This window comes from Drosophila guanche, unplaced genomic scaffold (assembly GCF_900245975.1).
Source record: "Drosophila guanche unplaced genomic scaffold, DGUA_6, whole genome shotgun sequence".
Lineage (NCBI taxonomy): Eukaryota > Metazoa > Arthropoda > Insecta > Diptera > Drosophilidae > Drosophila > Drosophila guanche.
Window position 1 is genome coordinate 5031179 of NW_022995749.1, and position 27699 is coordinate 5058877.

The 27699-nt window shown below is 41.0% G+C and overlaps 1 protein-coding gene across 1 annotated transcript; it reads left to right on the plus strand.

Annotated features, from left to right (window-relative positions):
• The first annotated feature begins 3918 nt into the window (after positions 1–3918).
• On the plus strand, positions 3919–5066 carry LOC117585048. Its single transcript, XM_034274307.1, has 2 exons — positions 3919–4024; positions 4089–5066. The coding sequence occupies exons 1-2, from the start codon at positions 3947–3949 to the stop codon at positions 4854–4856; spliced, it is 846 nt and encodes a 281-aa protein (XP_034130198.1). The 5' UTR covers positions 3919–3946; the 3' UTR covers positions 4857–5066.
• The last annotated feature ends 22633 nt before the right edge of the window (positions 5067–27699 follow it).

Here is a 27699-nt window from a genome sequence, read left to right on the forward strand (position 1 = left end):
TAATAGGCGCCTTCCAAGAAGACTCCTTGGCAGTCCTGTGGGGCGGGGTCTTGACTCCAAGATCTGCGATGCTCTGCTCTACGCTGCTTTGCTTTGCTTTGGGCTGCTTTTTTATGGCTGATTTGACAGGAAACGGAAACGCGAAATTGCAAAAGCGCAATAAAGTGTAGCATAAACAAAGGCGCACGAATGCTGAATGAATCTACCATTCAGATAGAGGCTAGGATATAGGGGCCTAGAGACAGAGATAGAAGAGAACAAGTGGAATGTTTCAACTTGAAAGTAAATTTGTTTGCCCCTCTCTTTGCTGCTTGTTTTTTTGCCGCACATTTGGCATTATGCTTTATCTGGTTTTCCCGTATTTTTGTTGGCCGCCACTCGAAACAGATTGTTGTTCGTTCTTCCATCTTTTATCTACATTTTTATATTCAATTTGTTGCGTGATTTTTGTGTGGTTTCCGATTGTACAGATTGTTATATGCATTGAAATGTCACCAAAAGTTTGAGTTGCAAATGGGAGTGGAATATGCATGTCGTGGGGTACAAACTAGATTGTAAAATATTGCAAAAATATAAGCAGTGGATAAGGGAAAAGATAGTTAAAGCATTCTTGTTCTCTGGTTACTATACCTTTTTTTTAAGGGAATTCCTCTCCTTCCCGAATCAACCAATGCCCAACTAGAACATTCAAATTAACGCTTATCGGCGGCGGCACAGAGACTGTACATACGCAATGCATACGATGATGCCATGCAAACATGTAGAGGACACACAAAATTTCTTAATTTCCACTCGCTAGCTCCTATATTTTTACCGCCCCACTCTTATAGTCGTTGCCTGTGCCCAGTCGATGCTTTTTGGCAGAGATGTGTGCAAAATAAATGGCACAAAAGTGGCAAAGCCGCAATGTGTCTGGGTGGTACTTGGTCTTTCGCTCACACAAGCAACCTCACTCGCTCGCACTCACTGTATGCGACCACGTCCATACAATCAGGCGCCCATTTATGCACTAATTAAAATTTTATCGTTAAATCTTGTTTGCATGCATTGGCTTCGAGTAGAGAGGAGCAGCGAGCGAGGCAGAATCGAGTGGAGCAGCGAGGAGTATTGCCAGCGAAGAGTTCCATTGCTGCTGCTGTTGGGGAGGAAGTTCTGGGAGTCCTACCAAAGCAGGAGCCACAGCATTGCATGCATGGAAAATTGCAGAACCCAACCCAACCCAACCCCTGCCGAAAATGTATGCAATGCGAATATTTTTCGTTTCCAAAATGTTTGGCAACAGTTATTTGCACTTGCCCTTCCGAAGGATGCTGCCCAGTGCCTTGTACCAAAGCGCATTTTCATTGCATTTTCATATTTTATCCCTCGATAAGTGCCCCCCCTCCCCACAGTACGTTCCGCATGGATGGCTGGCATAGAACGGCTGATTCATGGTTTGACCTTTGAGCAGCATTTAAAATCGTGAATGTGAATTGCATGCTAAAACAGCTATCACTACACAAAAATCACTGTCATTGCCATTTTGTCAAGCATTTTCAACAAATTACATGCCCCTCCCCCACCGCACCCACAGCTACCAGATTTCATCTAACGCCAACGGGCAATGGAAACCGAAATTCAATTTTGCCGAAACCAAATTTTGTGAAACCAAAATCCAAAAAGTCGGAACACAACTTTTTCCCCAGCATCTCCTCTGCCTCTCTCTCTCTCTCGCTGATAACTTTTTTAATTTAATATATATACTACACTGCGTATGCGTAATTTTTGTGGCTTTAAGCGGCAGCTGTCTGTCGCCTATTGCCACGGCGCAAATGCCACAAAAAGTAAGGAAGCAACAAAAAAAATTTAATTAAAACGTTGCATAAATGAAATAGAAATTCAAAACTCGAAATTGCACGCAAAATGAATAATTGAATGGACACACGACAGTTGGTAGTCACCAACAGTCACCGACAGTCAGAACTAGTCGACTGTTATTATACCCGGTAATCAAAGAGTAAATAGGGTATATTGTATTTGTGGGGAATAACGGTTGTATGTAACGCACAGAAGGAAACGACCATATTCTTGATCAGCATCAATAGACGAGTCAATAGAGCCATGTCTGTCTGTCCGTCCGTCCGTCCGTCCGTCTGTCCGTCTGTCCGTCTTGTTTGTCGGCTAGTTCTCAAAGACTATAAGAGCTAGAGCCACCAAATTTTGCATCCAGACTGCTATATGCTCACACTGAAACCAGTGTATTTAAAAAATGAGCCACGCCCCCTTACGCCCCCACAAAAGGGCGAAAACCTCCCAAATGCACAATTTTGAATATAAAAGAATATAATTAATTAGCGTAAGAAGCGTCTCACACGTCCCTTCTCGTTTTTAGTTAATTTTTCGTCAACGCATTTCGGTTGATTGATCCCCAACATTGATTCCGTGTGGACGAGTCGAAATCTATGCTCTTGATAGTTTTTGCTGCTATATATCATTACAGTGACGCAGTTAGGGAATAAAAAGAGGGAATATAGATTAGATATTACACGGAAATTTTCCTGGATATGCATGAAATGGAGAGCAGAGAATACTGAGAACTTTTTGCACGTTGAATAATCCAAAAATTGATGGAAAAAATAAGAGAAATGCTGAGCATGCGGCAGACTATTATTCCGATATTATTCCCGGAATATTATTCCGCACCATTCACTGCGTGTCATCCCACTGTACACAGCATTAGCTGTTCATTTTCTAGTCAGTAAACAAATCAACCGCAAAAACAAATTACTAATTTAATTTTCATTGCACTTTCAGTATATTTGTTTGTGTACTTTTTTGTACAGCCCCATGTATATGTAAATATATTCTTGGTGGTGGTTTGTTGGTTTATAAATCTCCTTTATGGCTGGTCGCAAATGTACCCGAGATTCCAGAGATGACTTTTTCAAGTTTATGTGCTTAAGAGCTAAGCAGTTGGCAGGCCCACAGGAAGGGCATTGCTGGCTCACAAAAAAATAAGAATAAAGGGAAAGGTTCAAGTTTATGTTTCGGCTTAAGAAATACTCTGCAAATAAGTTAATTTCTGATGGAACTAAGAAGAAAATTATCTAATTGGTATTTAAAAGCCTCACAACTCTGAAAGGTTAATTTTTGGCTTAGAGAATATTATTTTTCTCAAGAATTGATTTACTTTTTCCTGTCAATAATGCCTCACCGACAGCTAGAACAAATTGTACAAAATCGTTATAATTGTGGACTAATCTCCTTAGTTCTCCCCAAGTGCAACTTGCCCTTACACCCTTACATTCACGGGGTATCATGCTAAAATAAAGACAAACTTATTTATTACCTTTGTTTGGAGACTTTATATGACACAAACGCGCCGCCTCACCGCACCGCACCGCACCTCTCCTCACCACACCACCCGCGACAGAGGATGGCACTTGAGAGCAAATGACATTAGCATTGTCTTTGCCTCTAACCCCCCTACAATCTCAGCACCCTCTGTACACCCTATAGATATAGGAATATCCTCATATCTTGCCCATATAGTTGTTGCTTCTGTGGGGGTCGTCTGTTGCTTCTTTGTGGCCTCTTGGAAAGTCTGCCCAACTTTCTTATCGCGTACAAAATGTTTTTATTCTCTTTTCGTTGGGTGTATTTTGCAACTGATTTTGTTTTTTTTGTGGCTGATGTGGAGTATGTGTGTGGGAGCTGGAAGCCAGTGTCTCGTTTAATCCATGGTAATGCTGCCTTCACTTGAGTTACTTTAACTTTTTTGAGGGGGCAGACGATGGCCTCTGTCCTTTCTTTTATGAATTAATTTCGGTTCACTTTTTATTGGCCAATTTTGTGGTGATTAATAGATTTTGCGTATATGAAGTGGGGTTTTGGGCTGAATTCCTAGAACCATCTGTCATTTTCCATTAATATTTCTTCCTAAAATTTCAAGTAAAAATTGTACAAAATGTGTGAAATCCCTGAAAACTTTGTTACCTACGATATGGTTCACAATTTACGCGGCGATAAAAGTAAATTTAAAAAGGTAACCACTCAAAAAAACCTCCAATAAAAATCGAAAAATATCTCTAAACTGCGATCCCCCATAGCATCGCGATCTGCGACCCACAAAATACTGGCCTGGTGCGCGTTTTATGGTTGTCTGCAAAAATGGGGATCTGAATACGGCCACCTATGCCGTGGCTGGCTTCATGCAGGAGCCCTTTCAACTATTTCCCTTGGCCACGGTGGCCGTGCATAGGTCGATACGCGATGAGTTTATTGCGATGGTCAGGAGTCGTTTCAGGCAGCTGAAGCCGCATGTGGCCAATCATCCGAACTATGAGAGATCGCTGAATCTATTGCAAGATGGCCACAATCCGGTGGACTATATAATTGCCGATGAGAAGGATGCTCCTGCGTGTGCAAGTCCCGTTTTGGTGACGGGTGGCGTTACACATTTATATTTTCCCAGCGGTGCCACGGGCGTCACCACGTTGCACACCTTCGAAACGATACACGAGGCGGCGGAAATCTTTTGCAAGGAGCAGCCCAACTTTGATGCCGTTTACTATTTCGATGAGAGTATTGCTAGTGTCTATACACTGGCGAAGCACATCAAGTGCGTGCAGATTTATGTGAACTGTTTGGATGCCTGTCTGCTGGCCATTATGCCGTACTACACGTCCAAGGTGCAGACGGTGCTGTACAAGAATGGTTTCCACTACGAAGTGCTCAATATCGGTGGCAGTTGGAAAATTATTGTATTTCCCTATAGTTCGAGTATCCTGCGACCCTGCTGCTGTCCTTTGGGCTACTGCCGCTGCTATGCCATGCATACGGTGTGCTGTCAGGATCATTTGAATACACAGTTTTGAAGAGTCCTCTAACTTCCGCTGCTGATGTCTGCCGTTTCCAATGACTACTTTTGCGGGAGACTGTGGGCCACACATGTGTGCCATAATTTTCGCGGTAGTTGGCTTTTGGATTGCCACAACTCAGTCTATCCTGCTGCTTTGCCTCACTCCTTTTTTGGCCAACAGACTGTCGCCGTTTCGTGGCTTTTAATAAAAGTTGCTGAGCACAGACGCCGCCAAGTATTTGCCAACAAAAAAATAGCCCAACTGTGGATAAAACTCTTTCAGAGTGGAGTTAAGATGAGGCCAGAGATGGTAGATGGAGTTGAGAGAAGTTCGGGGCTGAGCTGGATGAGAAGTTGCCCTCGAAATTAGGGGATGAGACTTCTGCCCAAAACGAAGAAAAGTCTGAACAGCCATTAGTTGCGGCTGCTTCTGAATGATTGCGGCATGCGACTTTGCCCGCTTTTCGGGGCTATAGCCAAGTTTGTGTATGCCAACTTGTTAATGAGTTTGCTAGGCAAAATGCGCCGGGAAAGTATTGGGGGGCAGACAGTCGAAAGAGGCCTCTATTCAGCACTTACTTACCTTCACAGAGATTTATATTTTTGGCAATGAAATGTTGCAATCACTGTGGCATCTGTCCTGTCTGCCTGCCTGTCTGTCATTCGTGGCTGCAGTGCAGAAATCCTTTTTGCCCTTGCCCCTGAAAGCGTGACAGAATAACTGACTGAAGGACTGACTGCCGTCGTGGCTGACTGACTGACTGACTGTTTATTTGTCAGTCTTGTCTGCAATTTTGATCCCCAGACTGACATATTTTGGCCGCACTTTGCAACCATTTTCGTTTTGCGCGACTAGAAGTAGTTTTATTGTGGCAATAAAAAATGTGAGGATGCCAAAAGGATGTTCCACAGACGATTTATGGAATTAGTTTGCTCTTTTATTTCTTTCTTTTCTTGACTGATGGTGGAATATGTATGTTAAGAAACTTAAAATAAAAGAAGAAACAAACAAAAAAGTGCGCAAAGGCACTGTGGACCAGAAGGTACAATGGGATATGCAAATTGGATTAAAACTATACAGAAATGTAGGTTTTTGTATTAAGTTTTTTATTAAATTGTATTGTATAACGTTTAATTGCTTAAGTAAATGTAAATAAGCAAATAATAGCCAACAAAATTTTATTTAAACTGATAAATATTAAAAAAAAAGATGTTCTCATTTTCCAACGTTTACATCTTTTTTTAAACGATTTTTTTAAGAAATAGTTGTCCAAAATACGATGACAGGCCATTCAAATGGCTGCCGCTGCCACTGTTACACCCGTCTGTCCTTTCTGCCCAAAAACAAACTAAAAAAAATAAAATAAATAAATACCTCCTCATGGCTGCCGACTTGAGTTATTTGTTTCACCCGTCCATCTGTCTGTCTGTCTGTCTGGGGCGTCAACACGACATAAGTTCTGATTTATGATCCGGGCACGCCCACTTGTTGACCGCTTGCGGTGCGGTGCCATTCACAGCAGCAGCTGCTAGACGCTCTAGGACTCTATTGAATTCAAGGGCCAACAAAAAAATACTTGAGGTTTTTTCTATGTACTCGTGTTGCAACATTCTCTGTGTGGCAGTCACCCTCGAACATAACATTTTCGTGTTCGTGTTCGTTTATGTTTATCAAAAATTTGTGTGAACAATCAAGTGGGTAACCAGGCTGCCCCCCAGCGGTTATGTTCCCCGTAACAAAATGTCTCTCAAAAAGTGACCGCAACAATTTGAAAAACATTACCCATACGACATGTATGACATACCGGAGGGGGCACAGCGCAGGGTGTGGGTGGGAAAACCAACTCAACCATAGAGACAGAGACAGAGCCAGTGCGCCAGTGTATTTTCAACACCTGCTGCTGGTCAAACAAATCGTGTTCATTTCGGTACAAACACTAATTTCGACAAGGTGCAAACAAGCTGACGATACAGTGGGAGAGAGAGGGGGAGAGCGCCAAGCTTTGGGAACACAAACCATACACGGACAATGGCAGGAGGAGGAGTACAGTTACACATAGAGAAAAAAGCGCGCTGAAATGAGAATATTTGCACTTAAATTTTAATATTCTTATTTAGATTTGAATATTTAAACCAACAGATTTGCATCCCAGTGCAAAAATTGTAAAAAGAAAGTGTTTTAAATCTATTTCCAACATCAAATAAAATTTTTTTATGGATATAAAAATATATATAATATTTAAAATATTCAAATAAAAATGGGAAACAAAAAATTAAATATATAATAATAAATTTAAGGTACTTTTAAAAGGTTTTTAATAAATTGATATATGAACAAAAGTGAATTTATTTTAGTTTAACTATTTTTTGTATTTAAAAACCAAATATTAATTTAGTTGCACTATTTTTTTTTATTTTTAAAAATATTTTAAGTTTTTGTGTTACTTAAAACATTTTTCTCTGAGTGTAGAAACAGCCACAGAGGAACAGAGGTACAGGAACAGAGACAACGGCACATGCATGTCACGTGCAGTGACTGTACAGGTTTTCGGGGGTCCCATATTGGGGCAGAAGCTGAAGGTGGTGGCGTCTCACAGTAGTCACAGCGGCGGAGTAGAGCAGCAAACTCTCGAAGCTGCTCTGTGCCTGGTCGACGACAGATAAAATGCTTTTTACCCTGTGTGAAAAATGTAAAATTGCATTTGTAACCGCATTTCATTAGAGAGGAAGAAAGTCAACCGTCAGGTGGCAGGGCAGACACAACGCGCGTTCTCACAGGACAGGACAGAGTTTCCACCGGTGAAAAGTTTCGGGAAAACTATAGACGTGGCAGGGAGGGGTGTGGAGTAGGGTACAAAGTGGCAACAAAGTTAGCAGCCGCGTTCCGACGAAACAAGCGTCACGGTCAATGGTGGCAACAACGATGCAGGAGACAAAACGGAAAGCAAACTATGCATTCCCTGCCAAAAAGGGTGTTGGAAATCGAGGACCCTGTCCTGTCCCTGTTCTGGCATTGCATTTGTGCCGGGACATAAACATGGATTCTGTCTCCGTCTGTCTGTCTCTCTGTCTGTGCTGCGGCGGCGGGCCTGTCTGCCCTGCTGCATCTGCATTTGCCTGCTGCATGTGCCTCATCCCCCTCATTGTCTGCTTGTTTAGGCCTTTAAATGTCCCGACAGAGTCCGCCTGAATGTTGATACGAGTGCCCAAGTTCTGGGTTATCGATATGGCAACACATTTCAGGGATATAAATACATAATGGGCCCGGGCTTTGAACAGGGAAAACTACTGTATATGACATGGGGAGAGGTGTGTTTGGATTGATTGGGTTTCAGATATTCCAACAGCAAAAAGGGTGCCCAAAAATAGTGATACATTGCATAGAAATTTATAGAAAAAAATAAGCTCAAAACAGGCGCGTAAGAAGCCCACAAACACTGCCAGAATTTCATCTTTAGTCATGGATTTCCCGACATTAAAATCGAAACAAATCCGTAAGCGGTCTGTAGTCTTATTTCCCAACCCTTGATCTGCCATTTATTGTTGTAGAAAACGCATGGAATTTCGTAGGTTTTATTTATTGCGAAATCATTTTTACAGTTCTGATGATGGGCTCATCCATAAATATAATTTGTACACTCGTTTTTTTGTCGCTTTGTTCGACCCGTAAAGCACAGCAAAGCATCTTTGTGAAATCTCTAAATGGTTTGCAAAACTTTATGTCAGCGACAGACGACAGAGATAGCACATCGGGAAAAGCCTGCTGCTGCTGCCGTGACCGTGCTTGTGCCCGTGACAACTTGACAAATGAATGATCGGGGCCGCCGCATAGCGGCCAACCTCAGACATCAGGCTGCGATGCTGGACTGCTGGACAGAGGCCGTTGCAGCCAGGAAAACGAATGAGGGTTGGGGCCCTGACGCGTCGACAAACCGCAAAAAGCGAAACGACGGCAATCGACCAACCGACCCAACCAACAACATCAACAAAGGGCAAAAATGAACCACCGCCAAAAACATTTGCAGTGCAAAAGCACCGATTACCGATCGAGGGGGAAGCCATGGAGGAACGACCCATAGGCCCGCTGAAAGTGCTTTCTTTTTTTGCTGTGTCTGTGTCTGGCTGTTGGTTGGTGTCTGGTGCATAAATTCCATCATATGATATCAATTAGTGATAGTGCGGTGCGACTGCAAATGTCATTTGCAGAAAATGCGCATATTTTAAAGCGTGACAGACAGGCAGAAGGACCTCTTTTTGGGGAACACCAAACCTGCTGCCCAACGCTAACAGAGCGAGAGCTCTTTTGAATGCGCTATTACGGGTGTAAGGGGGTGTTACGGCTACGGGAAGAGATATGAGGAAAAAAGGAATCTTCGAATGAATACAACAAAATCGAATGAAGAGAATGAGAGAGTAAATCGGAATGTGTGTTTAAAAGCGGCAGAAGGCTAGCTTCTATAGGGCCTTAGAAATGTTGCTTTGACATCTGCGGGGATAAGGAAAGATCTATTGCCCATACTTGAATATTCTAAGAATTTTCACCCCTCCAAAAGGGCATTCAAATATCACCTTAAACGACTCCCCACTCAAAATATTGTCTCACTTGATTTTGTTGTTTTTTGTGTTTCATGGAGACCATAAAAACCAAACAGAAAATGGCCAAACGTGTACCAAAAAACCTGCCCTGCCTGAATGCGCCGCGCTGCTTGGTCAGCCACATAAAAATCAGCTCTTGCCCGCATCAACTGCATGAAACAATGGGAGGGCAAGTGGTGGCAGTAAAGGCAAAGGGATGGGGACACAGTGTGGCATATGAATATGCAACGAAGCTCAGCGATGATGACCACGAAATGAGGGTGTGGAGGGGGAACAGGAAGAAGGCCTGCAACGGATATGGCATGCAGGTGCAATCTCAAACAGAACTTACCACGAGAGGAGATGCCACAAAAAGGGTGGAAACAAAGGTTGAGCGAAGCTAGAGATGCACTAAAAAATATACAGAAAGCTGAGCTACACTGGGAGAGAGGCAGATCAGTCATAAAAAGAGGAATCTTCTGGCGAAAATTGTAGATTAAAAGTTAAGCCACAAAAAAAAAAACCCACCCATAGCTCAAAACTGCTTCCTTTTCTATCTGCCACACAAACACATCAAAAATCTTAAGACCTCCATTAAAAAAAGTGTATCAAAATGAATGGTTTGAAGGGTAAGGAGAACATGTCACCGTGTAACCAGAAAACGGATAGCCAAGGCCAATAAAACGGCAGCCGCAGCTGCAGCTTGATGCATTCAGGCTGAAACGACGACGATTTTGGTGGCTGGTGCCTGGCCACACAAATTGCATTTTCAGTTTTTTATCTCTCTCGGAAATTTAATTTCAGTTTTCTCATCTGCTTTTTTTTCTGTATGATTTTTCCCGAAAATGCCATCGAGTGCATTATTGCTGGCTTATTGACACTCGTGGGAAAATGAGGGAAGTGGGCAGTGGGAAATGGGATATTAATGCCAGTACAAATGTGAAAATTTGCTGCCAAAAAGTGTTGTTGCCATTTGACATTTTTGCGGGGTCGGTTCGTGTTGATAAGCCAAGTTTTGCAATTGTTTTTACCGGATTTTTGTGCGGCTTTTGTTGTGCAGTTGTTTGGCCCATATAAACCTAGTATAAATCGACGCAAATTAGACGGCGCTGACCAACATTTGGCAATGGTCCCGAAACCAAACAAACCGGAAACTATCTGCCGTGTTTTTCCAGTGCCATTTCCTGTAGAGAAATTGGTGGAAGGAAGAGTTTGTGGGACAATGTTGACTGGTTTTTATATGGGGAATATTTTTGGGGAGCAAATTTGAGCATTGGCATTGGTCTTAGAAGCAGCGGACTCAGTTTTATAGTAGTTCTCGCAGAGATTTTCTTTCCACTTGCTAATGAATTTGAAGAGGTATTCAAATACTAAACTAGCCCCTAATTTTCATACCAATTAAAGCTTCAACTTTTGAGTTTTCCCACGAATTACTTTCCACAAATTTCACTTAGAATTACTTACAGTTTTCGGCTTAAACTTGGTTTATTTATTTCCCATTTTATTTCATTTTTTCCTTTAAATGTCGCCGCCCCTCAAATGATTTGCAAGCTTAAGCGTCAAGTGGCCTTTCCATTAGCCTCCTTCTGGTGGGCTGACCTTCAACCTTTGCGGGGTACATTGCTAGCGCTTACTCATAAAGCAAACTCCTGGAACTGCCCCCGCCCCGAGGCCACTGTGCAACCTCTGACCGTTTTGCTTCGTTAAATATTTCAGTAATTTTTTCTTGATTTTTTATTATTTGCTGTTCGCGAAAATCTATGGAGTGAGAAATGAACATAGGCTTTGGGGCATTTTATTGTGTGGCTTAAAAATTGAGTGCTTGGAATAACGCCTTTTTTAAGGGTCACAGGTCATAATGGAGATGGAAGTACTGAGTGTTTTTTGTGGTCAGTAGATGGAAAAATAATATTTTTAGATAAAATAAAAAGTTTGAAAAATGTTTGATTAGTTTTTGAAAATTTGTACTTTTTAGTTTTTGATTTGTATTACTGCTAAGCCACATTGGAAGAGAGGTTGAGCGTTTGTCCGGGTTCTCACGCTGCCATCTCTAGAATGGAAAACCTTTCAAGGTTTCTTCTATAGCTAAAAGGTGTAAATAGAAATGAAAAGCTTTATGTAATTTTTTGTATTTTTGCTATTGACATTTTTGTATTGGTTGGAGCATTTCATTTCAATTCATTCAACGAAATGCGAGAAATTAATCAGGCATGGCTTAGGGGCGAGCGGCATTGCCACAGCCATACGGCTACTTGCCCCAGCCACCTGCCAATGGCTTATTGGTGTTGCACAATTCAAAGTTCCATTCAAATCTCAATCAATTGGCAATAAAATTGAAATTAACTTTGCTACAAAGGCATAACTCTGTGGTGCTGCTGGCTTTCCGCTGGCTTCTGTTCTTTCTTTTTTTCTCTCTTTTTTATGTGCCACCTTCTCGCTGCCACTCGTTTGACATAAACTTAATTTGCTGCAGAAAAAAGTGTTGCCTGATTGCTCCCAAGGTGGGCAAGGGGGAAATGTGGATTGGTTGATGGCTAGAAGACTTTAAGCCACAGGTAGAAACGGCAAAACAGTTGATGAAGTTTTCGTTCAGAGAAGTAGCACAAAAAAACACAGCAACAAAAACGTGCGAATGAAGGAAAAAATGCAGGGAAAAATGAGTTTGTGGTGCAGAAAATGTGGATACCCTTAAAATACGCTGACTGCTAAGCCACACTGGGATAAAAAGAGAGTGAGCGCAAAGTGACATATTGAGATGATAGTGATTTTGACACCGATTAATATGCATAGGTTCTAGGTCTTCAAAAGTGTAAGAACTTTTGTGTGTTTTCGATGGAAAGTCCCACTGGAATAGAGATAGAGCTGGCATTGTTCATTGTTCATTTTCAAAACTTTCTTTAAACTTCTTTAAAAGAGCTAAGTAGAAATACTCGACGCCTCGGCTATTGTGCCTTTTTTCATGCTAATTCTTCTTATAAAGTTACCGAAAACCACTTAAAAATCAGCATACACTCTCCCCTAAAAAGTGTATACCGAAATGCAGGAACAAATAGAGGTACCACCACACACTACACACGCACACATCGGAACGAAATAAATTGAAAATCGAGTGAGCGGCAACCACAACAACAACAAACAACACAACTTGCCAGGGTTGTCAACTGCATAGAAGGAAGGACAACAACAAAATACATACAAAAAAAACTCTGAAAAATGTGGTCTGAATAAAAAACAACAAAAAGTAGCAGAAGAAAAAAAATGCTGATGAAAAATAAAAGAAAAAATCTAAGCTCTGGCATTCCTTTTGCTTAACAGCAAAAGTTTTTCCATTATTTGAAGATTATAGACTCTAAACCCGCCCCCGTACTCACTCCACCCCTACCAAAAAAAACTTGATATGAGATGAGGGTAAAGGGAGAGCGCATGTGGCAAGGTATGATGATGATGTCTCTCCCTCTGCACCCCTATTCGCCCTTAGATATCATTGTTGCTGGATGATGTCTTTGCATTTTTTTCCCCCAACTCTCTCTTTCATGGATGATGACGTAGCTGCAAATGTTCCACACTTTTTATGACAGCGCCCAGCGTTGATAAGAAGTGTCGAGGGGCACACAATCTCTGATAGAAAGTACAAAAAAAAAAGAAATGTTCAACTTTTGCTTTTGTTTTAGACTCGACTCGACTGCCATTTGTGTGTGGCATTTCTGTCTTCTGAATGTGGAGGGTTGCATATCCTGATTATTATTATTATTATTGTCCTTTGCTGGAATTGTTGTTCAATGATTCAATGTGCTTTTTCCATGTGGCATGTGGCAAACAGTTGTGGGGACATGCACAAAGTGCAGGTGGCAAATGTGTGAATAGGAAAACTAGGAGGAAAAGGGTTAAAAAAAAATGTGAAAAAGAAATTTATTTCGATGCAGAAATCAACCCTTTTCTAAAAAGTTATTTTCTTATGATAAAACTTGATCAATCCTTTTTATTTCTGCCTTTAACTGTATATCGAATTTTTGCCAGTGTATTTTTTCTCCCACAAAATATTTATGAATTTGTCTTGTTTTCTGTTTCTTTTTTTTGTTTTTTGCATGTCAGGAATTGTGCTTCTATCTACTGCTCTTTTGCTGATTTTCGCTTTGTTCTCACAATACCCAATCAATAAATTCGTAGAAATGCAGCCAAATAATTCCACAAAAATACACTTCAAAACAGAAAGAACTCAGAACTCAGAAGCTCCATCCTTTTGGCAGGATGTGAGACTTACTCCCCTGTGAAGAGTTAGATGAATGTTTGAGGTAGAAAACTCTCTTCAGCTGCTACGCCGCAACCAATATGGCATTGGTGAAAAGTCAGCTTTTCACAGACAATGGTAAACATAAAACGACAGTTGTGGGGGTGGCGGGAAAATATGCAAAAGAAACTTTTCCGGCTACTAAAATATGGAAATTTCGAAAAGTTTTGCAGGCCAAATCAAGCGCGTTCATGCCAGGGGACAGACAGACAGACATACGGACAGGCAGGTGTCATTTCAATGTCTGGGGGGGGTTGTCCATGATTTTGGATTATTGTGTTTCGCATTTTGGTACTGAAAAGTGCTGGTCAGCTCAGGGATCCAACGAGTAGTGTGTGTGTAAAAATCACCTAAAACTTACTTTACGTTTTAGCCGACAGCCAACAAGGCAGATGAAGTATGAAAAGGATGTTGGAAAAGTTTTACCGCCCACCTTTTCCATTTTGTTCTGCATTATTTGTAATATTATATGAAAAGTTTTTCATATTTTTTTGTTGAGCGCACTTGAACATAATAATATACAAATTGATGGTAATTTTCATTTCATTTAATACAAAATATTATTGGTTGAAAAGTTTTTACTGTTCATTTGAAAAGTTCGTTTTGGTTTCGCAATGACTGAGGAAGTGCAATCTTTTGGGCGGAAGATAATTAATTAGGAGAACGCTGGTTTCGGTTTTATTAGATGGCTAAAATTGTTGATAAAAGTTGAGTCGTAAAAATTAAATGGTATACAAAAATTCGAGCAAATAACAGGCACAACAATAGAAGGATTTTTGATAAAGAAATGTGCGTAAAGAAATATATTCTTAAGTATTTCTTAATAACATTTATGTTGTGTTTTTTAAATTTAGTTTTTTATTCGAATTAAATAAATATTTAAATATTTGATTTAATCTTAAAAAACCGAAACGCCATAGACTCAAGCCAAGAGTTTTGCGTTCCATTCTTTCGCCTTTGAATTCTCTCATATCCCAGAATGTTTTGTGGTAAAAATGTCTTACGGAAAAATACTGCACTTCGCATCCTTAGGATTGGCCTCGTATCTCCTTTGTAGACAGCCACTGCCTCTGCAATTGTCTCTTTATCCCATTCACCATTCATCCCCTTCCTACTTGCTCCACACTCTGTGGGAAAAAGTTCTTTCCCTCTTCTTTCGCCAGAGTTGCCAAAACAAGTGAAGCGCATTAAAATGCAAATTTCTGTTGCCTTTTCCTATGCTCTCTCCCTCTCCTCTTTTTTCGGTTGTGATTTGTGTGTGTGGATTGCTGTCTGCCGTTTTTTGTACCATTTAGTTGTGGGCGTGGCAGAAGGCAAAACGCCAGAATGAATGCAGCAGGCAACAGCAGAGATCCGATCCGATTTTTCCGCCATGCATAATCAGGTTTGAATTTTTTTGTTGTATTCATTTATATTTACGCGCTTTTCATTTTGCCATTTTTGTACGGTCCTCGGCCTGTGCCTTTTTCTCTCTGTCTCTCTTCATTTCTCTCGCCTCATGTCTCTGTCTCTCTCTACTCTCTCTGCCTGTCTTTTTCGCTGCACTCTTTCTTATTTCGTTTGTGATTTCGCTGTGTGGGATTCCCCTTTTATTTTTCCTGCCGCTGCTTTTTGAATACCCTGTAATTGTACAGCACGAGGGTGTGTTGTATTTGAGTAACAGAAGAGATAGTGAGTGGGTGGGTAGCCTTTCCTTGTGCTCTTTTCTACCTCAGCAGCTAAGACACACTGTGAGAGGGAATATCCCAATAATCTAATCTTTAGATCTGTATAAAAAGCGCAATAATTTTGGCATCTTACTTACTCCATAAAAATACTGAGTACACCATGCTTCGACTCCACACATCTCTGTCTTCCTCTCTTCCCCTTATTTTTATTTTTTTCCTCTGCTGTGTTTTGGCAGCACATAAAGTAATTTATTTCACTTGAACACATTTTCCTTTTCCGCCTCCGCCTCCGCCTGTTTTTGTTTTTTGCCTGCGACTTAACATTCAAATGGTAGAAACAAAAAAAAAGTGGAAAAACTAACAAACGATTTTTGACTGAACATTTCTTTCTTGTTTCTCGTTTACGTATTTTCCGTGTTCATTGAGTTATACATTTTTAAGGCATTCATTTGTGTGATTTTTTTGTTTTTAGTTTTTTATACTATTTTCTATGGACCTTTTGGAATTGTGCATTTTTCATTTGTGTTTCAACCGCATAACTAGAATTTGTTGTACCACCAACGAGTTTTTGACAGGCATTCGTTGTAGGTATTCAAGCGTGAGAGACGAAGAAACAAAATGTATTTAAAACAGATGAATGGTCATGAGCAATAGAGAACAATTTTTATATATTATGTTTTAATTAAAATTGTAAACTAAAAATAAATATTACTAATTCATACAATTTTCTTAAGCTTTATGGAATATTTTTCTTTTACTCCTTTGTAAGTTTGGAATTTTTCTTGTATTTTGAGTCAATATCATCCAAAAATGAGCATTTAAATTGCTTAAATAATCCTACAGTCTAAAGATATAAAAGGTTATAATTAAAATAAAACGGAAAAACAATATTTCTCTTTTAACTCGTGTCTCATTCTTGGTTTTATTTGTGAGAAAAATCAAAATCCTACATTGCATTTTCTCCATGAAATATTAATTTTTAATCTCTGAACGTGTTTAATGCAATTTAAAATTTCACACATTTAAGTGTTAAATATTTGTGCCACCCCCGCCCGGCTCCAAAACAGTTGTCATTGTCAATCATTGGCACCTTCTTAATTCATTTGATTGAGAAATCAATGCTAGATGCCAAGCATCAATTATCCAATCATTATACCTCTCAGCTCTCTCGGCAACTATCAATAAATGCCAAACTCAAATAGCCATAAGCCTCGAAACTAATCAGCAAACGGCAGCATCAACTCATCGTGCCACAAGAAACTTGCCTCTTGGGGCCAACTTCATCTCTACTTAGTTTTGGCTATGAACTTTCAGTCGACGAATGTCAATGGCAGTCAAAACTTTGCCTAAGAACCCAGACAGGGGGCTGTGACGCGTTCTGGATTTGAATTTAGACGAACATTTATTGGACTGGGAAATAAATTCTTAACAGCTGTTTCAAGAACATTTTCTTACACCTGAATCGGTTTTATTTTTAAATTAATTTGATAGACAGTCGAAGTGCAGCTTCACATTTATTTTGGACCACCAATAGCCGCCAGGCAGCATCAACTTTTCAAAGATTATTCTGTCTTTCCATTTCTCTCACTTATGCCCTATTGAAGTCCTTGCTACAGTAATGGAAATTCTTGGCAAAATAATTGTGTACGCTTTGCGGTTTGCTACACTTTTGGCAAATGTTTAAATAAAATTCGAAAATAGAATTGACCCAATTACAGAGGCTAAACGGATGGCAATTTCACAAATCAGCTAACACAGACAGACACAGACACAGAGCCAGAGATACACTAAAAGCCGCGACCACCTTTGGCTGGAGGCCAACAGCAGAAGAATTCGACATTTCTGCGCTGCACTGAGAGGGAAAAATGTGTGGAAAAAATTCGTAAAAATATTTTTTTTTTTTTTAAACTTTTCTGCAGCAAAAACCTTTTTGTTTTTAGATTTTTCATACCAAAAAGAAAGTCCTTGCTTTGACTGAAAGACGCTCATATTAGTCGTCTTTTTATCAATTTTTGCTCATAAAACCCACTTCAGCCATGGATTTCCAACTTATTTATTTGATTTTGCATAATAATCCCATAATAATTTCCAACTGACTTTGAAGATAATGGCAAAACATTTTTGAGTATTATCTTATTCAGGGCGTACTTTCGTGTGTCTTTTATGGTCATTTAACTTGATAACTCACTCAGCGAGAGACGGGGTTAAGGGATGGAGAGAACAACAGGATCCACAAAGTCTTCTTATTCGCCTTCAACTCTGTGACACAATCCCAACCCTCCGCCCCGCTTCAACCATTTTTCAAACCATCTTTACGCCCCAGTGTCGTGTCCTCAATGATGCCTCGCCAGTAAAGTGTTTGTTAGCGCATTATGCTGACTTAGGATGCTGGGATTCACACCCAGCCATGGCACAGCCATTCCTCTGCTGAGCCCAGCGCTGCCAGCTTCCCTAGAACCACTTTTACTTACTACTGACTACTGGTCGTGTCCTCCTGCTTGAAGGTCCTCTCCAGCTCGTCGTTGTCTTGGCTCGCTCGCTGGATCGTCTCCAGTTCTGGCTCCTTGTGTGCCAAGTGGCGTGCTGACAGCCAAAAAGGATTTTCGCTTGGCGTTGCCAAAAAAAAAAAATAAAAATAAAAGAAAACGGAGCGCCCTAAGCCTTTTAAAGCCAAAAGCTAATTTTCCTTAAAGATTTCCACGTCGCAGGGAGAATGCATTTCGGGACATTATCCGTTTGTGATTAGATGTGTTTGTGTGTGTCCTGACATGCAAATGTATGTTTTGGGGATAAAGTCCTAAAGCCAAGCTATCAGTAGACCATAAACCCTACCCCGCAGAAGTGGGCCATGTCTTCGTGCAATTTATATGCACCAACCAACCAACCGACCGACCGACCGACCCACCGACCAAATTTTACGTTTTAGCCAATTGCCAAACAAAAAAATAAAAAATGTTTGCCCAACTTTTGTCGCCTTTTGTCGCTGCTGGCTGGCGTGTCTTCGAGCAGTCAGGCACCTGCGCTCCTCTCGAGACGTAGCCAAAGTAATGAAAACTTTTCCCTCCAAAATAATAAGTATCATAATTTTCCAAGGGGGTTTTTGTCAGGGCAACAAAAAAAAGAACTCTTTTAATTTATGTTTTGCCATTTCCCGAACCGAGAGTCCAAGTCCAAGCACAAAAGTCCCTGGCTAGAAAATCAACATAAATAAGCCAAAAGTTGTTCAGGCTACAACCTCTTTATGCACTAGGTAGGAGAGAGTACTACCTAAGCCTTGTAGGAAGCCCACTCCAGCCGCTTAAACTCCATCAGCAAGGACCAAGTTTGTTTGTGGGATACCCTGGAAGAAGAGGGTGTTTAGGCTAATTTGGAGAGGGTATAAGCAGGAAATGCAGAAAACCAAGCGATGGGAGATGCTGCTTAACGCGTTTTCTGAGCTCGAAAATGATAAACAGAAGATCAGAGAGCAGCTGAAATGATTCAGAGCTCATTTAGAACACATTTTTAAAGTACAGTTCAGCAATTCAATCGCTCAAATTATAGTTTTTTTTATGATTTCAATTGCATTTATATTTATTCCTACTTAAAGTTGAAAAATAAAGTGTTTTTTAGAGTAAAAGTGACTTCAAAAATATCTATTCGTGATAAATTATTGAATAGCTTAATGGATCTGTTCGTAGCTTTCCTGGAACTAATCTATAAATATTCCTGTTAGGGTATCTCTACATTCGACACCCAAAAGCTGTTTGCTCTCGCCCCTCTGTGGCATTGCCGTTCGTTGTGTTTATGGGGCAACTGTGTTGGCAACTCTCTTACAATTGTGCCTAATTTCATGCTTTACTTTTGGGCTGGCAAACAAATGTTGCTGCCACACCACCCCACTCCTAACTTTCAGGTAAATAACTTTATTAAAATAATGACAAGCCAGCAATGGAGCCAGTGCCAGCAGCCATTGCCAGTGCCAATGCCAGTGCCAGTCTGTTGCTTGTGGCAGGAAGAATGGTTGCGAGGTTTTTTTTTTGGGGGGTTTTGGGGTTTTTGCTGCTTTTTGAGCGGGTTTTGCTGTTGTCGTTGGCTTGCGGTGAGAGGTGATCTGTGTGTGACATTGACTGTTACTGTTATGTGGCCAGGGGCGTATGTGAACGTGGGGGTAAACAGCTTTGTTAAAGAGAGAATGTTATGGGTGTTTTCTGTGGCTAAGTGGGGTTTATTTTTATGAAATTCTTCAATTAAAAAGGTCTTGACACAGCCAATTGTCATTTTGGGCTCAAAATAGGTTCATAAATGTGCAGAAAGTGCTTGAGAAAATCCTTTATCAGTGTACCTTAAGCATTCAGAATTATGTTTCCCCATTCCATGCACTTTTCTTGAAGACTACACCTCTGTGCTGATTCTCTTGGTGCATTCATTGTAGCAGCAGGCAGCATCAACAGGGGGAAAACTTGCAACTTTAACTGCTGCTGCTGCTGCTGTTGGCCAGGTTCTGTCTGTCTGCCTTTTGGGGCATAATGCACAGCGAGTTAAAATGTTGTCTCCTCCGAAAATGTGACGCTTCTAATTATGAAACTAAGCAGCTTGTGATTTGTTGAAGCGTGAAAATGGCTGTCGACAACAGACAGAGAAATTGGGTGATCCAAAAAGGGGGCAGCAAGGCAGTGCAAAGGCAAAGGGTACCAAAAGGGGCGGCGGCAGCAGTAAAGGGAAAAGTTGTGATGGCGAACGAGGAGCGAGGGTCGAACTTTGTCTCGGGGCATGCAAAATATGATGGCAACTTGTAAATAAGCCGCAGCTGCCGACAACGCTGCCTGCCGACTCCCAAAGTCCTGGATGGCATACAACACAGCAGAACAGGACACACAGCCAAAGCCTCTGCAGGTCAGAACGCGGCCATGGTCTAGCTCGAGCAGCAACATCAGCGAACAAGAAGTTAATTTTGGATATGAGTAGCGAAGCAATTGATACCCTTTTAAGGGAGATTTTTGTAAAGAAAATGGAAGGAAATCCTCTTATTTTTTTTTATGCAAATTAGGTGTTATTTGTGGTGATATTTGGAATATTTTTGATGAAATATTCAAACTGGTTTGAACATTTAGAGGAATAAGAAGTTTTTTCCCCACTGAAACTAGTCCTTTGAACGGTTGTTCCGTCAGGAACTCAATTGCAAGCATTTTTGGAACAGTAAAATAAGTTTTTACATTTTAAGGATTATTCCACCATAAAAAGAGACAACTGTGGATGCTTCACTAGACCTTTTCCATTCCCAAAATCTATTCAAAATCATGCTACCTTCGCTGACACAGGGTATAGCCGAAAAACCAGCAAAGCCAAAAGCAAATTTCCCACCCAAAATTTATGCAAAATTATTTCGTAAAGTTTTTTTGTTTTTTTTTTTGGGGTATGGTAGACTGCGACTGAGATGCTGCTTAAGCCTTTTGATGATGGCTCTCTACACTCCGCTCTTGATTTTCTGGTCTACGCCTCAGAAACCCAACTGTCGGCTCTCTCTTGCTCTCTCTTTTTAGCACTGCCGTGGCTCTCTGGCTCTCTCTTTCTAGCACTGCTGTGGTGCGCCTTCTTTCATCATATTTCTGGCTGCTTGTTCGTGGGGTTCAGCGTCATCGTTGGGGCTTGTGGCGGCGTGGCGGAGCTGAGCGCCTGTCGACGTCGAGAAAGTTTAGCATTTTGCGCGACAAAGTGGCAAACAGTTTAGCAGAGTTTACGACAACACAGAGAGAGTAGAGGCGCTGCTTGCCTTCGCGCTGCTCTGCTGCTCTGCTGCCTGGTGCCTGGTCCCTGGCACTGGCATTGCGTATACGCCACAGCGGTCGCAGCCACCGCTCTCCTACTCCGACTCCTTTGAGTGTGGACTATTTAATAGCAGCTGCCAGGAGGCGGCCATGATGCTAATTACAGTTGCCATTTAAGTGGTTGCAACAAAATGACGGCCCATTTTTTTTTTTGTGTAAGCCACCCCTTTTGCCGAGCTGTGTGTGTGTGGCGGCGCCTCCAGTGGTGGCAGTGGTGTGGGGTTTTAGGTGCGGAAATTGTTAGACGAGGTGACAGGTTGGCCACAACTTTGAGAGTAGCGAGGAGATTCAGCTGGCGAGGGGAAGGGAACGGAGGAGATACTGCTTGTTAGATTAAAGAGATGACACGTTATTATATCTGCTTCAAAATTGTTTGCAGGCTTTGATGGCGCAGTGCTTTTAGCAGTTTGAGTGTTTTAAAATGGCTTAAAGCAAGTTTATAAGCAACGCTCAGCCACACTGGGAGAGTTGGGCAACGGTTAATAATGCGCAGATTGTCTAGAGAAAAGCAGAAACAAGACAACAATACAGAAATTAAATAAATAATAACATTAAAAAATAAAAATATAAATAATAATTACAATAACAATATAAATATTAAAAAAAACAATAATAGGAAAAATATTAAAAATAGTAATACAAATATTTAAAAAAAAAAATAATAAAAAAAATAAAATAAAATAAAATAAAAAAATTAACAAAATAAAATAAAATAAAAAAATTAACAAAATAACAAAAATAAAAAAAATAAAAAAAATAAATAAAAAATAAAATAAAAACTAAACAATTTAAGAAAATGAATAAAAATAAGGCAATGTATACAAATAGTAATACCGGCAAGACTGTGGGTCGATCAGTTGCAAGTTTTCTGTGGCTCGTCATGCAAACTACATGTATTTTGTTTCTTAGTTAAATAAATCTCGTAGCAGTGGTAGCAGCTGGTAGCACAAATAAATCCTAAACTGTGTACAATTTTCTACAATTTTACTTTTTATTGAAAACAAAATGTTGCCCGCACAGAAAGCGAGAGAGTGGGAGAGTGGGAGAGTGGGAGAGTAGGAGAGGGGGAGAGATGAAGAGATTTAACGCATTTCTCTGTCAACTTCAATTACCAGAAATCTCGTTTGTTGGTGGCAAAAGGACCACTCACAGTGAGGATTCTCCTACGTTCCATGAGATCCAATCAAAATCGAATGTTTATTGTTGGCTTAATCGAAAAAGGGTGCTCCCCTCCTGCTCCTGCTCCTGCCCCTTCTCTGTGCTGCCTGGTCTCATGCATCAAACATACCAAAGCATCGTCGCATTTCGTTTCGTTTACGTTTCAGGCTACAATTTCTCAACAGTTGCCTCTCCCCGTGAGACATGCCCCATGCACACCCAAAATCGTTGGATCCAATCTTTGCCGCATTCCCTAAGTCGCTTCAGCCCCGTGTAATGCGCGTTTAAAAAGTTTACAAAACTTTTGCCAAGTTTTTCGCTCTCTTTTCTCTCTCGTCAAGCAGCGACTGCTGCGGCACAGCATTTTTTCCTTTTTGTGCAACTTTGTGGCAGAGGCTGGCGCCCCAACCCGCCTTATGCAACACGCGCCTGTTTACACTTTTCGCGCCCTGGCTTTGATGTGTTTTTCAGGTGCCATGCCTCGTGCCGTGTGGCGCTTAAACTGAAAAACGTGACCATTTAAAAATGCGCCAGCGAAAACCCGCTGCTGGAAAAGCGACCGAGAAAAACTTTTTGCCAATGCGTCTCGAACTTTGCCAACCCGAAAAAGGGGGTGGTGCGCAAGAAAGTGGCAAGAACTTCGTGACGAAAGGTGAAAAGAGCAACAACGCAGGGGCCAGTCACATGCAACTGCTGCCCTTGCCGATTGCCTGCCGCTGAATGTAATATTTATGAAATTGATTTTTCTCCAAAAACGGACAACTTAATGCCAAAAAAAAAAAAAACGGGAGGAAGGAAAGGAAAGGAGCACAGAAATCCTCTTAATGACATTTTGACTTCGAAACGTGCCAGACAATTTTAATAGAAGCATCAACGTGGAGTTTGTGATGTTTTCTGGTGGCTACCGAGCACCGCCTCTACGTGAGTGTCACGCACGCGTGTTGCGAGTAGAGAGAGAGACTCGGTTGATGATGAATCGCGAAGGGGGAGTTTTTGTTTAAAGAACGAAAGACGGTTCCAGTTTACGGATAAAACCTAAATTTTTAAGTTTTACCCTACTAAAATAAATATTTTTTTGAAGTATTTATGACTAAGAAATACTTTTTGTAAATGGTTTGGAGATTTATTGTGCTCTAAAAATAAACATTTTCCATATTTCCAAACCACAGAAACCTATTTTTAATGACCTTTTGTTTTCTTGGTTGACTAATGAAGAGTTTTTATCTTAAAAGCATTCCCAGATATTTATTTTTTATAGGCACGCTTCAAGATTGGATTTCCACTATTTTGTAGGTCCAATTTCAGAGAAAACAAGAAACAAATGCTGCCTAAATCCTTTCTCTATTTCTATTTAATTTCTTTGAAATTGTTCACTGCAATTTATTTTATTTTCTCATTTAAGTATTTGCCGTCTCTTCTTCTAAATTTACTTTAATGTCAATTGAATTTCGATTGGAAGAGCAATATTTTGCCACCTTACCAAATTGCCAGAACATCTCGTAATGTTTTTGTGTATTACTTGGCGATAAAACAGTTGGCATCAAACTACGTGACGAAAAGAACAAAAAAAAAAAAAAAGAATATGAGGGCCTTTACAGGAGGTTCATGGATTGCTGCTGGTCCTGCTGGTCTGTCTGCTGCTTCTGCTATTCCATCTGCAGCCATTCCCCTGTCTCCCGCTGCTGGTCAAGTTAATTTTCTATAGCACGTTGTTGTCATTCAGCGCTTTTATTGGTGGCACCTCCCATGCCATTTGGTGCTCGCTTTAATTGAAAGGAAAACATCGACAGTGGGAAAACGCGTTGCGGTGTACGTTGGCTGGGGCTAATTCGGTAATTTGCACGCAATTGCATGAGTTGTTGTTGACCATATCTATAGGAAGAGTGGATTTGTGGCAGCAGGAGCTAGGGAGACAGGCGACGACCACCTCTACGCACCTCTCTATGTACATTTTACTGGGGTGAAGCTGTGTCTGTGTGTTGGGGTTTGTTGACTTCTGGCAATTGACTTAAATGACAGGCAGGGCAGGGCAGAACAGGACGGTGGGCAGTGGCAGCGGCAGTCAGCCTTTGTTGTCCACAGGCATGACATGCGGGGCCATGCATGGCGTATGCGTAATGTTCATTTGATGTGCGTGTAGGCTGTAGGCATCCAAACTGATGAGGCAAGCCGTTTATTGGAGTTGCCAAAATGTGTTTTACGAGATGTATAGACTATTGGATACATTTATAGTTTTGTTGCACGGAGGTAGCCAAGAGGAGGAGGGAACTTAAATGATGTTTATTACTTGTAAAGGATAAGAGAAGAGAATTCGGTAGCATTTGCCAGGCAAAAATTGAACATAAGTACCCTCAGAGCATGTAAAGAGTTTGTAAACATTTTAAAATTAATTTTTGCTGAAAGAACAATAAAATTGTCATCAAAATTCCACCATAATAAAGTACGGTGCACTCTTTTTGTTGCAACTTTTTCAATTGCCAAATGAAAATGCTGATGGAATAACGAAGTAGCTTTTTGGCCGGGATTCGTTTAAGGGCTTGCTGCAGATAGGGGCGGTTGCCTGATACGCCCAGTCAACTTTTTGCGCACTTTGCCACTTGTTTATTTAACGCTCCGCCTGGTTGGCTCTCCCCCTAGCAATGGCAGCACCCATAGGGTATCCTGGCATGCCCCTGCAATCCCCCCTCTCTCGCTCTACTGTGCACTGCTCTGCTCTCATCTCAGTTGCGGTTGCAGCTCATAAACGTTTCGCACTACATTAAATTTTATTTAGCACTTTTACCCCGCCCGTCTCCCAGCCAGCCTGGCGATGGCACATCTAACGTCTCTCGCTCTCATGCCCGTCGCCCGTCTCTTGGCTCTTGGCTCGTGTGTCTCCCGTGGTCGTGCCCGCATTCATATTCATTTGTGTTAAACGCAGCGTATCCTAGACACACACACACACACACACACACCCATAGTCAGGACCCTCGCCCTGCCCTACCTCTGTCTTTTGCATCTTTTTACCCCTGGAATTTTATTTTTAAGAGCATTTCAAAAGTTTTTGATTTTGAGCGAAGAACTTTAAGCTGAAACTTCATTTCCAAGTTGCTTGGATCATCGAAATTCGAATTTTGATTACATATGCACTCTCAAGGGGAATTTAAAGGGGTTTTCCAGAAACTTAAGCGATCAGAAAAGGTATTGGAATTCATTAGAAAATTGTGCTTAAGTTGTAAGAAATCTTACAACTTTGGGGGAACACCTAGAGGAATAGTTTTTAAAATTTCTACCAAAAGGTTGTTCCGAGAATGCAAGTTGTTCGATTAAAATACATTTCTTAACCAAAAGAAACATTTTTATATTTACATCAAAACGATTTGCTACAAATTAAATATTTTTTAGCTAATTTAAAGTGTTTTTTATCAAGATAAAATATATTTAAAAGACTTTTAAATCAACTTTTGTTATTTTCAATTTATTTCCTAATTTGTTTGTATTCAAATTACGATTATTATAGAAATATGCTATTAAACATGGCTAATTACGATGGATCCAGAAATTGTATCACAAATTTAATATCATTCAAGTGAATATCTTCCAGAACTTACGCTAGATCAGATCAAAAAGTCCGCATATTTGGGTGGAATAACTGCACTTGGCAGGCCTCGAACAGCACCTCCGTAAAAGTTGATTGAATTTAATTGAAATATTTGGAGATCTGCACAGAACATAACTCTCTCTCTCACTCTATGTAGTTTGCACTTCAATTGCACAACAGACAGAAACGCCACAGAGGGAGAGAGAGAGAGAGAGAGAGAAGCGAGCGCCTGCAGCCCCCCCATACTCCGCTTCAAACGCTGTTTGATTTTCAATTTAAATATGGTACAAAAAAATTGTATGCTGCATATCAACTGCATTTGGCATTGCCATTGCCTCCTCCTTTTTTTTTTGCTTTTATTTTCGCCTCTGGAAATTGGAGAGAAGCGGGAAAAGTCTGCTTTTCTGCGGGTAATTGACGGGTGGCGCCCCTCATGACATTTAAATTATTTTTTATGCTGCGGTTAATCACAAAAAATATGTTGAAATGCAGGCTTAACCTTTTTCTTTTATTAATATTTGCGCTGCAGTTGCCGAAGGTGGAATCCGAAGGCCAACCCGAATATGTTCTGGATTTTATGGAGTTCCAAAAGTTCATGGGAAATACCTCAAAGAAAGGAATGGGGAACGTATAAACATTTCAGATCTCTCCCCATCCTTACAAGTGCCAACAGCCCATCCAGACATGCCACTTAAACTGTCCAACTGTTCGTACCATTTCCCTTACAACATCAATATCGGGGGGCAAAAAACGCGCCTAACAAAGGGAAAACTTTTACACACGAACACACACAAACGCGCTGCGTAGGCCTGTAAGAAACCGAAAGCAGAAAAACGGCACGGAACCCATAGACAATTTCCGTTTCCTGTTGTAAGATGAACAGCTGCTGCCAGCCAGCCTGCGGGCTTTCTCTCTGTGTCTCTGTTTCTGTGGCAAGGACTGCCGCTACTTTCTCACGTTTTTTGCGTGTTAGTAGAACAGAAAGTAGAGGCCTTCTGTTGCTTTTGCTGTTATTTAGGACAGGAGCCAAAGGTAATAGAGCCAATAAAGGTGGTCAGCAAATTGGCCAGCGCATGTGGCTAAAACTTTGGCGAATTCTTGGAAGAGTTACGTGCTGCTAAGACATACTGGTTAAAATATGGAGTATGAGCTGCTTCTGCTGCTTAAAGTGTCTCAGTTTTGAGTCTTAAAAACGATAAACTTCTATGATTTTCCCATCATCTTGAGCTCATCTTTACGCAACTGATTGAAACCCACTCTCAGACTCTCCCAATCCCTCACACATTATCCCACATATTATGACGTAAAAACCAAAGCTAAGCAGCCTTAGTCAGGCACTTAGTGTACGCTACCTTCATATGAGCCACCTTTATAGCACAGGCAAACATCCTTATGCGATGGTCAAGCATTTTGCCTGCCTTTTAATGCGTTTAAGCGCATTTACTTGGCCTAAAGAGACAGAGAGAGAGCTACTTACTTACTTGGAATTCAAGTTGAAAATTGTGCCAGAGTGCCACAGACACTCAGACCATGGCCACTCTGCCATACTCTGTGCTGTGCCAAGCTGCCACTACCATCCCACACTTTTCCCCCACTTGTTGCCTGACTTTCTCTCGCCTTAAGACACACTAGCACCCACAGCCGCACCGTTGCCCCTTCAACCACCCACATGTGAGAGCTGATTATGTTAATGCGTGGACCCGTTTAATGCGATGCCAAGTCAAATGGCATTTTGTGGTGGCTGGAAAATTGAATTAAAACAGAAAAAACAACAAGCAGAAAGG